The sequence below is a fragment of the Pangasianodon hypophthalmus genome, chromosome 11 (assembly GCF_027358585.1).
Source record: "Pangasianodon hypophthalmus isolate fPanHyp1 chromosome 11, fPanHyp1.pri, whole genome shotgun sequence".
NCBI classification, from domain to species: domain Eukaryota; kingdom Metazoa; phylum Chordata; class Actinopteri; order Siluriformes; family Pangasiidae; genus Pangasianodon; species Pangasianodon hypophthalmus.
The window spans coordinates 8871651-8885661 of NC_069720.1; the positions used below are offsets into that span (position 1 = coordinate 8871651).

A 14011-nucleotide genomic window follows, 5' to 3' on the forward strand; every position below is an offset into this window, starting at 1 on the left:
AAATATTCCCATTTTTACATTAGCAAGACCTTAATAAGCACATTTCTGTGAACAAAATATCAAATAGTTTTCATAAGATTATTGAACAAGTTTAAAATTACTGTTTACTGTCCAAAATAGCACTTAATCCTGTAGTTTGTGTGTTTATAGAGCAAAAAATGCTTATAAAGCCAGCCTAAGGATACTGTTAGAACAAAAGGTTCTTTGGATGGTTAGCTTTTACAGCTTTTTCAAAATCATAATGAGAATCTCTTTTATTTGCCTGATATGTTGAGGAATTTGTCTTAGTGAGTGCACATGTAAAATACAAAACAGTCAACATTGGACAATTTATAAATGTCTGGTGTCTGGAAAAACCCATTGGATGTCGCTGAAGGCTAATTTCTGCCAAAAACTGCGAAAAATCACATTTTGGGCAAAATTGAGTTTTTCTGCCAGTAATACTTTACTGCTTTAACAAATACATTTTACAAAAAAATGGCATGGAAACATGGGTATTTATTTATATTTCCAATCATCTTGATGTCTGCCTGCAGAGATCACAATGGATACACCAGTTTAACAAACACTTTGGTAAAACCAAAATAAAAGTCTGCCTACAGATGTCGAAAACCTTGCTAGTGCGTGCTAAGTGAGATTTTCTCATGCAATAAATGCTTCTTTATGCACAGCTACATGCTTCAAGTGAAATGAGCAGTGAAATGGCTATTTGAAGCAGCATGTTTAAATCATTCTGAAGATGCACATATGTGTAAGATGCTATACTATATACAGTACGGGATATTAGCATTGTGAAATGATACAGTGATTTGTACATTATCATTAACTTTGCAGAATGTGAAGAGAGGTGCTGCCAAGTGTCCACTGTGCAGCCACAGCTCTGGGGGATAAATCTGGTAGTGTGCCTCGTTGTTCTAGCTTTGATCGCTCTCAGTCTTCCGCTGGAGGGAAGTGCTTCAAAGAGGTGATGTCCAGGGTGAGGGGGTCAGCTATAATCTTGCCAGCACACTTCCTGACCCTCCTGTCGTAGACTCCAAATTAAAACCTCGCTTTTAAAAGACATTTTAATTTGGAACCTCTTCTGACAGGAAAACCCACTGTTTTAGTGTTCTACATATAAACTTTACAGGGTCCCACAGAGCAACTAGCCAAAAAAACTCTAAATAGGGTGCTTGATGGAAGCTTTTTCTCTATTACTGTAGCGTTAAATTGTGTAAAGTTGATCGAATTCACATCAATTACTGAGAATGACAACCACCAGAGGGTTACTACATTTAAGTCTTGTTCTTCCATGTGCATTTATGAGTAAAATGCATTCGTATCTATATGCAGAAAATTGCTGACGAATATAAACAGAGGAAGTGAAAAAATATAAATAGAAAGGCGGCATGGCTACAACATCCCTTTTTTTGTTGCTCTTACAGGCAAAGGTGAGAAGTGAAACAAGAGCTGTGATGAAAAGACACAATGCGTGAATAGTGAATCTTTATAATTCTTTGTATTTAACAAGGCAGTAAAGCGCTTGCTAAAGAGCAGATCCACTTGTCTGCTGTGGATTACTGTACTGCACACTGAGCTTTAGAGAAAAGCGTGGGGAAAAAAATCAGATTGCATAAAGCATGGGCTTTAATGAATGCTAAGTTCTACATTTAGAAAATATAATACACATGCTTCTGTCTGCAAATGCCATTTGTGTTTATTCTGGGCTCTGGACATCCTGTCTGCCTAAAAAACCAGAAAGCGTTAAGCCTTATGAGTGAGCAGGGCTTGTTTTACTGAAACCTTGGTAAAGCAACATTCATCAGGAAACCTTTGTTTTTTTTCTCTGGTATTTATATTAGAGGTGAGATATCATATTATACCACAGCATGGTTGAATAAGGTGTTGAATTTTTTATTACTGCACGGCTGAAAGTCGAATCACAGGTTTACATTAATACACTCATTCGAATACATGAATAATAATAACAACATTATAGTAACAATTTGCACAGTGACTTGTAAGGCAGACACTCTGCATAATCTAATCCCAATAATAAATAGATTTATAAAGTGCGGTTACTTAAAACGAAAAGCATATAATTGTCAATATGGTGAAGCGTTCTGTAAAGAGATCTTTATTTAACTTTTATGGAAGGAGTCTCCAGTGCCAAGTTTTTTGCCACATGAGAGTCATCAGGACTGAGGAGTTTGAGCTTTGAGCATGAGAAGTGGCAGGGAAAAAAAAGGAGAGCATGGATGGCAACTAGCTTGTTTGGCAGACATTTCACAACATTAACAGATAAAAAGTTAGTTCATAAAATATGATTTACAGTTTTCCTTTATTGTCATCGAAACCATAGAATTTGTTCATGAATAAATTGAGTGTGATATAAAATATGAGCTGCTGGATTGCCAGGTCACAAAGCTCTAAAGCTGGCTTCTGGCAGGCTGTGGGACTTTTTTTTTAATCCAAAAATCACCCCACATCATCTTGTAAATGTAGCGCAGAGAGGAACGGCAAATGGAGCGATTCTACTGTTTTTGGCAGCATGACTTTTTTTTTTTACGCCCCCATTTGTCATCTGCCGTTGCACAGTTACCTCTATTCACTCGTGCTGCAAGAAAAGCTTGATGCACTGCAGAAAGGAAGCAGCATGGTTATGCCAGATTGGATGGGCAGCTATGGAAGATAAAAGAGTGGGAGGATAAAGAAAGAACAGCACTGAAAGTAGTGGAGTATGACTCAGCATAAGGGAGAGTTGTAATGTGCTCTGCTGAGTTGGCTGATAAAGACAAGCACACGCGCGCACACACACATACATACACACATATACATACACACACACACACACACACACACACACACGTGGATCCTGTGGTCATAATGAAAAAAAAAACCTGCTTATTCAACATAAGTGCAGAGATTTATTCACTCATATCTGAAATGCATTCAACCACAATCTAAAAATAGTTGATTTTGCACCACGCTATCCAGCCACTTTAAAGGAATAGTATATGTACATGATCAGCAGCTTGCATGATGCTAATCTGGTAGCCAAACTGGTCCTTCTACAAAGAGTACAGTGTGTGTCATTAGTCACGACAAAGCCTTTAGATGTGAATGTCATGTTATCTGCAGCAGTGTACAACTGTGTGCTCAGTATTATGTGGTTTGAAAAATAAAACTGATTTATTTCAGCTACAAAAGAGACGAACTGCTGAACACAGTAGAAAAGGGGAAAAAAATGGTAATATTATAGTATATACTCAGAAAAAAAGGCACTGTACAAGAACATTGCTGTTCCCAGATGTACAACCAATGTAAATGTTCCCTCAAATATACAACATTGTTCTCTATGATTCACTTATGCGCCGTAAATAAACCCCAAGGTCCTCTAAAATAAAGTCTAAAACAGACCTAGCCTTGACAACACCCGCATGCCAAATGTTTGTAACCTGAAAAATACAGCCTAGTGCTCCAGAGAGTGTGTGGTGAATGGAGAAAGGAAGAGAGATGAGAGAAGTGCTGGTAAGAATTTAGCCCAGTTTGCTAATCTGACGTAAGTGTGATTCATCAGAGCTCTAAGGAGCTGTAAGGAGCTCAAGCCGGATATGAAATCAACAAGGCTCTGACATTTGACCTCAAACACAGCATGAGCCAGAGGCTCACTTACAAGAAGCAGCAGAAGATTACTTTCACTGACCAATCACAAGGCTCCCTGAATACACACCTCAAACTGGCCAACACTGAAAAGAGGACAATTTTGCATGTGCTGATGTGAGATTTTCATTTCACAATAACTGCCTAACCTAGAATGACTGAACCTCATTTATCAATCTTTCTATAAAGTTTTGCAGAAATGTTTTCGTAGGCCAAACCGAGCTAAAATTCCCGCCAGATTTATGAACGTTTTGGTAACGCTGATTTTCTTCGCACTCACATGTGTATGTTCATCAATGGCAGGCACCTGTAATGTGCAAGGTGCTTTCATGGCACACCTGATTTACATTCAGTGACACCCATAAAAGACAAAGCTCACAGAAAACTGAAAATGACAAACAGTGAAAGAGTGCGGAAAGAGTGCTGAAAGTGTGGTATGTGCTAAATTTTCCAGTAATGCAGCTCAGCCATTGCAGCGAATCGGCTACCACAGACACACACTAACACTTTTTTCCTTTTAAACACTAACATTACTTTCGTCCAAATTGAATATCCAGTCTTATTTGTCTTAATTCATGGAGTCATTAAGTCAGTAATATGAAACGACCCAACAAGTGTCACAAAATTTTCACTTAGCTTGTGTGTGCAATGGAAATAAGTAAGACATGTCAACTTGTCAACATAATCCATGATATGATTTGAAGCCCATCAGTCGAGGTTTACATTAGTAAGTATCCTTATACATAAATTCACACAAACTCAGAAACACTTGTAAGATACGACTGTTTTTCTGACCTAATATTCATGAATACTATGTTTGTTGAATTAATGCAACAATCAATATTATTATCAATATTAATGCAGTATTTACCTGCAAATGATTTCTCAATAAATTTGTTGGGTAACACTTTCTCTTAAGGAACACATTTGTGTTAGTTGTGTTATTTGTTTAATAAAGCCCAAATGTAAATAGTTTATTCACTATGAATTAGACTTTATTCATAAATATTCAGAAGCCACTAATACTACAACAGGTCCCATACAGAGGATATAAAAAGTCTACACACCCCTGTTAGAATGGCAGGTTTTTGTGATGTAAAAAAATGAAACCAAGATAAATCATGCCAGAACTTTTTCCACCCTCAATGTGAAATTAAAACGTATTAAAAATTAACTGAAAAACAATCAGAAACATTTTAGGGAAAACTAGGAAAAATAAAAAATTTACAATAACCTAGTTGCATAAGTTTGCACACCCTTTTATACCTGGGGACGTGGCTGTGCTCAGCATGAACCAATCACATTCAATCTCATGTTCAAAAGTAATTATCATACAGCTGTCATCAGCTAAATTATTTTGATTAACCCCAAATAAAGACCAGCTGTTTCTGTAGGATTTTCTTCACATCTTTTTGGTTTCATCTGACTTCTGAAGCCATGGTCCTCAAAGAGCTTACAAAGCCTGTACAGGGTCTCACTATCGAAAAGAATCGATCAGGAGTGAGGTACAGAAAATTTCCAAAACATTAGATATACCATGGAACACTGTGAAGGCCATCATCAACAAGTGGAGAAAATGGAGCCACAGTGATATCACCAAGAACAGGACGTCCCTCCAAAATTTATAAAAGGACAAGACAAAACTTAACAGGGAGGCTGCATAGAGACCTACGGCAACATTAAAGGAGCTGCGGGAATATCTAACAAGTACTGATTACTCTCTGCATGTGACAACAATCTCTCATCTTCTTCACATGTCTGGGCTATGGGGTAGGAGGGCTAGACAAAGCCCTTTCTCACAAAAAAAAAACAAACATCCAAGCTCAACTAAATCACCCCAAACTATGTGGCAAAATGTGTTATGGTCTGATAAGACCAATTCCAAAAGGTATAATAATTCTATAATTCCAAAAGATCATTCCATAATCACCAAAAGAACACCATATTCACAGTGAAGCATGGTGGTGGCAGCATCGTGCTTTAGGGCTGCTTTTCTTTAGCCAGAACTGGGGCTGTTATCCAGGTGGAGGGAATCATGAATAGCTACAAAAACCAGTCGAATTTAGTGCAAAACATTCAGGCATCTGCTAATAAGCTGAAGATGGAGAAGAATTTCACATTTCCACGTGACAATGACCCAAATCATACATCTAGATTAACAAAGGAATGGCTTAACCAAAAGATGATCAAAGTTTTTGAATGGCCTAGCCAGAGCCCAGACCTGAATCCAACTAAAAATCTGTGGAGTGACCTGAAGCAGGTTGTGCACAGGAGATGCCCTTACAATTTGATGGATCTAGAATGTATTTGCAAGAAAAAGTGAGAAAGAATTGCCAAGTCACGATGTGCCACGCTGATAGACTCTTAGCCAAAAAGACTGAGTGGCGCAATACAATCAAAAGGTGCTTCAAAAAAAAGTATTAGTTTATGGGTGTGCACACTTATGCAACCAGGTTATTGTAAGTTTTTTATTTTTCCTAACAGGGGTGTGTAGACTTTTTATATCCACTGTACAAGTAGAGTTTTAGTTATTACTAATTAGAAGCTAAAAAGGACTAAACAAGCTTTTCAGTAAGTCAATTTGTGTCCCATATATGTATTGATGAATAAAGTTCTAATAATCTAATAAAAGTCTCATACAAAGTGAATAAACCATTTACAATTGTCCAATGTGAACATGACCTTAATTAATGCCTAATGTATGTTCCATAAAATAATATTACCGGGGGTTGATATTCAGCTTAACAAATGAGGCCCATTATTCACAATAATATCACTATATTTTATTTACAATATTAGTACATGATTGGAGCCTCATATCAGCTACTGCATGTGGGAACCTAAGAAGAGAGATGCTTTATAGTGCTTTACTGCTTTAACTCAGAAGAACAAATGATGCTTTAGTCAGAAGCCTCCTGCCAAAATGAATTCAAAAGCTGTGACAATGTATTGAAGATGTATTGTATTGATGTATTGAATCCCCAACAATAACATGCAAAATATCACGATATGTGCAGCGGTCTGTAAAAACACTTCACATGGTCAAATGTTGACATGTTCTACTGGATATAGTTCTGAAAATCTTCCTGAACTCAAATATGCTTCTCTTTTGCATGTATCTCAACCACAAGTAAAGTTCTAGTGTCTTAAAATCTGGATTGCCCCCAAAAGTGAAAAGCGAGGAAATTGCATTTAAAGATTTCATTCCAATTTCACTGAAAGACACCCTGCCTACCTCTTTACAACCTAATCTATTTATATAAAAAAGCATTCCTGCCCAATTTTAAAGATGATTACAGTGGAAAATCAGTCTCTGTCTCTTCACCTGAAGTAAAAGTCACTCACGGCATTTAAACATGAGCCTCATCATCATCATCATCGTCATCATCAGCGTCATGAGCCTCATCATTGTCTCGACTGATTTCTGTTCACGCTAACATTAGTGAGGAAACAATTGCTGATTAATTCACACAGATCTGTTTTAAAACTTTGTCTGCTGTCATGTGTACAGTTTGTGTAAGTGTGCTTCTCTGTTTTGATGATAATATGATGGTGAAGGAGCGTCGCAGAGATTTTGACACTTGGTAACTGATCATAAATTGAATTAGTCTGTTTTCCTTACAGCACATATCTAATCAACAACTTGATCAAATCATGGCATTAATTATGAGAGTAAATCACACAGCGAGCAAGATTTTAGACATTTATACACCGACTCACTGTTTTTACCAACACGTTTGTTAAACTGGTTCCGTTTCCAGCATAATATTTTCCCAACTAGAGCCTTCCAGGTAGACAGCTGAGGCAAGGTTACATAGAAGCATAAATAAAAAGATGATGTTTTGGAAAAATATTTTTTTTATATCTTCTTAAAGTAGAGATGTTACAGTATATTACTGGCAGGAAAACCCAGAATAACACACATGCTGTATAATCCATAATTGGCACATGCCTAACAATGCACCTCATTTATCAATCCTTTAGTAAAGCTGTGGCTAAAAGTTCAAACTGAACTAAAATTTTCCACCAGATTTACAAAATGAGCTAAGTTTCGGAAACGCTGATTTTTTCAGTACTCATGTTGCGTACGTTGATGACCTGTAAAGTGCAAAGCATGCTCCTGAAACAGCTCAGTTGCATTTACTGACACCCACAAAACTCAGACAGCTGGGAGCACGAAATGAATGATGAGAGTGAAAGCAGAAGTCGAAGTTATTTTAACTCATTTCTAAGCCAGTAAAAATATCTACTAATGTACAATATTAATAACAGTAAGTGAGCTCTAAACTGAGGTAGACGGAATGGCCTGTACTCCGTTTACAGTGCAGCATTTCTTCTGTTATAATTGAATGAATAGTTTTAAGTCGCTCTGGATAAGGGCATCTGCTAAATGCTGTAAATGTAATAAAAATAAGCAATTGAAACTTGAAAGTATATTCAATATAGAAAAGTCCATGCAAATTATATGTTTTGAAGTCGATCAAGTCGAGGGTTATGTTAATTAGTCTTATTTACACACACTCAGGAGCATGAACAGGATACCAACGTTTTTCTGAATTTATCACCAATACCAGATTTCTTGTGTAAACACTCGTATGAATGATTTAGGAATTAATCCGTCAGTATTCAGCTTGATAAATGAGGCCCAGTATCAGTAATAGTTAGGTAGCTTCAGTATTAACTTTTTTTTTTTTTGCTTGGGTGGATGCTATTTAACAGGAAGCTATTGTGACACTGACGCTGATGCCACAGCTTTCCAGGCTATGTGGGGCAACACATACCGAGTGGTGAAATGCCCAGGGGTTGTTCATGCTCATGGATGGAGCTTCTTTTCTCCTAATGCAAGATGCTTTCATAGTACATCTACTATATAGCCATAGCTGTACTGCTCTAAGTGAGTGACAGAACGGCCTGCAGGTAGGCGGATGGCTAGCGAGTGATGTACTCTCACCTGTGCCGCTGTTGAGTGTCTGCTGTCTGCATTTCTTAAAGGGGAAGTGTTTGATGGCCACTGGCTGGCCTCTGTACTTGGCTTTGTAGATGATGGTGCCGCTGCCTCCCTGACCGAGGATATCTTTTTCCTGTTCACTCCACTCCAGGTCACTCTTCACCAGGAACAACCTGAACACACACACAAACACAAAACACAATGTATATACATTCATCTCCCATACAACAAGCACGAGGGGTTGCAAAACTACTCATTTTTACTATTCGGCCAGACATGCATGCACCACTGGTCTGACTCGAAACTAGCTGAGTGAGATTGGATAGTGACATATAACCCATAGTTCCGAAATTGTTCTTTCACACAGCACTGGTCATGAAGGAATTCACAATGCCAAAGTGCAAGTATTTTATTTACATTTTATTCAGCTTTAAAGGACTACAAAAATAACTGTGGGAGGAATTCTTTCCTCAGGAGGGAGCGGGATTGAAAAAACATGCCTCCTCTTCATTCAAGTGATATCAAAGTGGTTTAATGAAAAAGAAAATAATGAAAAACAAACAGTTCAGACTAACAAAGTACATTCAGTCAGCTTTCTTTACTGACAGCCTCACTGTCCGACTCGTCTACATCCCCACAGCAGCGACTAGTGAATGTATTAGTCAGCTAGTCTATGCAACCTCTAACACATACACGGCTATAATGTAAAGCCAATAACAGCTCTACACACAGGCAGAACATGCACAGCGTACCTTTTCAGTACAGACTGTCTCAATCTGTCGGCATCTGTCAACTAACCCCTTACCCTTAGCCAGACAGAGCAAATATGAGACGAGGACAATCTTCTTTTGCACAGAAAGGGAACTCACTCTAACATTATCTTTGACATAATCTCTGGCGGTCAGCCAAGTGAAACGACGTCCACTTTACCAGCTGCTCCAGATCATTTCTGTGCGTTTTCTGGGAGTGAAAATCAAAGGAAACATCTTTCAGAGCTGTATAATCACACATGCTTTCAGGGTGGCTTAATGGCAAGGACATGCTGCCCAGTTCCTCTGTGATTGGTTTGAGTCGGAAATTGCAATGACTCATTTAAGTAGAGGCCAGATTTTTATAGTTCAGTTTTGGTGGATTGAAATACATTCTTATAATGAACACTGATATAAATCTCTCGCTCTAGCCCCCCTTCGCACCACCTCCCCACTGTAGCAAAATCCCTTGAATGAACAGCTGTGTGGATGAAACGTATACTCGAAAAGCAGCATCTCTCTGGATATCAGTGGAGGAATAATGGGATTTCAGTCCTGCAGAGCCACAACCCTACAGAGATTTATTTTTATTCTCTTACTTACCAAATCAAGCTCTTGGGAATTAGCTGATGAGTTGTATCAGGTGTCTTAAATGAGGTAGAAAGCTAAACTTTGCGGTGCTGCGGCCCTCCAGGACAGGAGCTTGACATCCCTGCTACATAAACATCGGGCCTGTATGTGTATTTTCCCTCCTGTCTGAAAAAGTCTAATGATGCCTTATGTGTCATTACATATTATTATGTACACAGATGTTCATAAAAATCACTGAAAATGGCACTGAAGGGAAAATTGAATTGAACATGAATGACGGAGAAGGTTACATTTATGAAATGCTCTTATGGCCTGAGGTTTGGGATACGGACAGGAAGCGAAGTACGTCTTATTGCGCCTGCTAGCAAAGGAAGCATATTGTTTCTGTCACTACATAAATATTTGGAGCAACCGTTCTGGACCTCCGCTTTAAAGTAAATATGACTCGGGCCACATGCACTGCTTGCACATGTACGGTGAAGCAGTGTGAAGGCACACTGATATTTCAAAGGAGGAGAAATGAGTTGTAGGAGTTTCCGTCCTGCACAACATCCTGCAGAGAGCTTTGTGGAATCCTTTCAGGAGAGTGACAGACGGCTTTTAACAAGGCGGTGATGTAGAAAGCAAACTTTGGCTCATGAGGGAAATAACTTCCACATGAGTGTTCTTTCTGTAGAGTGCATTTTTTAAGTTAAGCCCAAATCCATTGCTTTTTAATGAGTTTGCTGCTGGTCCTGTGGGCCCAGTAAAAATAATTAGTGAATTTCTAATGTCTATATGTAGATCACCAGAACTTTTCTCCTTTCACATAAAGTGGCATGGGCTAGCATTGGGTAAAGCTTGTGTGAGCTGTACTCTGCTGCCTGTGCTTCTGTCACGACTACGTACATGTCAGGATGAGCAATCCCATTTCCCCCTGCCTGCAACCTTGGCTTTAGTTCTGCTTGAGTGGCCTATAGTAGGCTAGGAGTCTCAGACAGAAGATATCAATCAAGTGTGCTCATTAGAATATTAAGCCACGCCCAGATAATTCTGAGATCCATCTGATCAGCAAGCTCTACTGGATTATTTTTTTAAAATCATATTTATATGTCTTTTTAGCCTGTGATCTTTTCTGGATATTTGTTATAACACTCACGTTTGGTATCATTTATTTAAAATGTAATAATAATAATAATAATAATAATAATAATAAATTATTTAAACTATTTAACTATTTAATCTATTAAACTATTTAATCTTTATAAATATTATAAATTATTTAAAATAAGGGGCTAGTAGGCAAGAGCTTGCATTCACACAGCTGAAGTCGATTCATTACTTCGCCACTCACTTTTAAGTTATGTTTGTACATTATTCCTTGCTCTGTAATCTGCGCTCTTTAATACAGGCCATTATCTCTTTTTTTATAACTAACGCTGTGCTTTTTTTCCCCCCTCTGTTTCTTGTCAAATTACTTTGATAATTACTCCATTTTTGGTCTATTTAAAAATATACTGTTAGAGCTTATTAAATATTCTAGTACTGCTTTACACTTCAACCTTAACAAACCTAAATAGTGATGTGCGTTATGTATTGTGAAAACATCTGTATCGTCATATGGTATTTTTGCCATATCACACCCTTAACTTCACTTGCGCATCTGCAGCAAAGCTCAGATGATCTCATTAAAACAAATGTTTCTTTCTTTCTTGCAAAGCTGTGTGTGTGTGTGTGTGGGTAAGTGAGTGATAGTGGATTAATGTTTTATCTTGTGAGTGTCACTGCTATGTACATCACTTCCTGCTTTGACAGCAGGCCCAAACGCCTTGGTTACTCCAGCTGCAGCGAATAAGTTGACACTCAGTCTCAAATCCAACATGCAGATGTGATTAAAAACAAACTTCCAAGTAGAACAGTTTTAGTAGAACAGTTTTTTTTTCCATTTTCACACTTGCATTATTCTTCTGGACCGAGTGAACCTGGCTGCAGTCCCGGGAGCTCCACCTGAAAACTATGAACTATGAGCTATGAACCATGTGGGAAAATGAACCATTCCGGGGAACAGACAACGACTAATGTGATTGGCTATACAAGTTGTCACTTTACCTCCTATTTTAAGTTTCAATGGGAGGCCAGCATGACTATCAGACTTGCACAAGTATAAGGAAATCTTACCGTGAGGGGAAGTCCGTCATGAAGAGCTCAGGTACGAGCTCCTGGAGGGGTACGAGCTCTTTGGGGTGATTGGGGCAGGTGATGTGCTCTTTCTCAGCAGCAGCAAGCACACAGTCCTCCATGTTGAAGTAGTGAACTGTAGTGGAGCTAGAGCTGGTCTGAGGAAGCGAGTCAGTGTGGAGTGAGACTGCAGTGCAATAAGGACAGGGAGAATACTGCTCGATCAGCAGAGATCCGTCACTCTCGCTCGCCGTCAACGCTGAGGAGATAGAACCGGTGTGTTGATTAAAGGCATAGGTCTGAACATAAAATATTAAATATACAACAGGAAGGGAATGACCTCACTAGCAGGCAATATATTATCTTATAGGAAAATATGGAAATCAAGCAGTAAATAATTTGTGGGTCTCTCATGAGGACAGTTTCATTTTCCAAATTCCATTTGCCTCAGATGAGGGCACCAGGTCTCTCCAGGATATACAAACATGTGTACTTACTGAATAAATACTGACTAGATATATAGCAGAGGTGAGATTTCAGCAGTTTAAACCTCGGGGCTGTTAAATTGCCAGTGTCAGGCTCTTGAGCAAGGCCTTTAACTCTATACTGCTCCAGGAACACTGCACATTGTGACATTGCCCTCTGACCCCAACTTCCTAACACCATTGTATACATTTAAGAGAGTATATATAATGCTTTCTTTATAGATTGATTATAGATAAGACTAAATAGGTGATAGGCTTCAACCATATATACACTGGCTGACAATCAGTTGGTAATAAAGCTCTAAATGCTGAGCATCACTGGAAATGGCAGCAATTATGTAAGGAATAAAACACAATGTGGCATGCTGTTATAGGAAAATAATCAACAACGGGGTGGTGAAATGCTTTTCATATAACAGCATGTCCCAAATTGTTTTGTTTCCAATATCTACTAAATGAGTTCATTTCTATTATCACTTATGTTATAGCAGCTATAAACAGTCCTTCCCAGCCTCTCTTTTTTTTTTCTTTATTTTGAAGTTACAAAAAAATGAAGTTTGTTATCTTACAGAGAAACCGCAAAAGTGTAAAAGCCCTCTGAAAATTGAAAGTTAAAGCTTTACCTCTGACTGTTACAAAAAAACTCGTCCTGGAAGATTCCTTCCGTAAATGCTAAATAAATGACTCCTCACAGAAAATGTCGCCATATTAACAATTACACACATTTTTAAAATCCGCTCATGTGTAGCATCCACGATCACAGTCCCTGTGAATGAGTTGTTACTATAGAAACAATAACACATTAGAATGAACGCATTATTGTAAACCTGCGATTTGTCTTGAAGCCAGAACTAGTCAGAGCTGCAGTTATCGAACATGAACCAAAGTATAAATGGTAACTGTAACCATGTTTGATGTATACTTCTCAAAATATAACTAACATGATATTTTCGATACTGATGTATCTTATATTTATGCTATGCATACATTTATATTTTTACTTTTAAATTTTATTTTTCAGTATATTCAATATTTAATATACGTTATCTTATTTTATCTTTATTTTATCTTTATTTTATTCTTACTTTATTTCTTATATGTATTTGTGTCTTGTCTTTAATGAATGCTGCTGGAACACTCTAATTGCCTCTTGGGAGCAATAAAGTGTTATCTTAACATCTTAATAAGCATCTTTAAAGGGTTTACAAATTAGAGTTTATATATTTACAATGTTCATGCTTTGTTCACATGGCAAAGCCCATGACTATTGAGAAAAATCAACAATTGTGACTAAAACATCTCAATAATGTAATAGTTGAAGTAACAGGACTAAAGCAGATGGGGCGGAGACCAAGTGCCTGGATCCAGAGAGTTGAGGGGGCCAAGCATTGGCCAAATGTTCATCAAGTTGCTGCTAAAAACTGTCAAAACTCTGCACA

The 14011-nt window shown here is 38.0% G+C and overlaps 1 protein-coding gene across 4 annotated transcripts in view; it reads right to left on the bottom strand.

The window, feature by feature from the left end:
• lrrk1 (leucine-rich repeat kinase 1) overlaps positions 1-14011 on the bottom strand; it is a 119942-nt gene that overhangs the window by 36308 nt on the left and 69623 nt on the right. For all 4 annotated transcript variants that reach the window (XM_053238079.1, XM_053238080.1, XM_026930411.3 and 1 more), the window contains 2 exons: positions 12088-12346; positions 8594-8763 (listed from right to left, as the gene is read on the bottom strand). In XM_053238079.1, coding sequence (XP_053094054.1) covers positions 8594-8763; positions 12088-12346 — 429 coding nt within the window. The remainder of the gene's footprint in view (positions 1-8593; positions 8764-12087; positions 12347-14011) is intronic.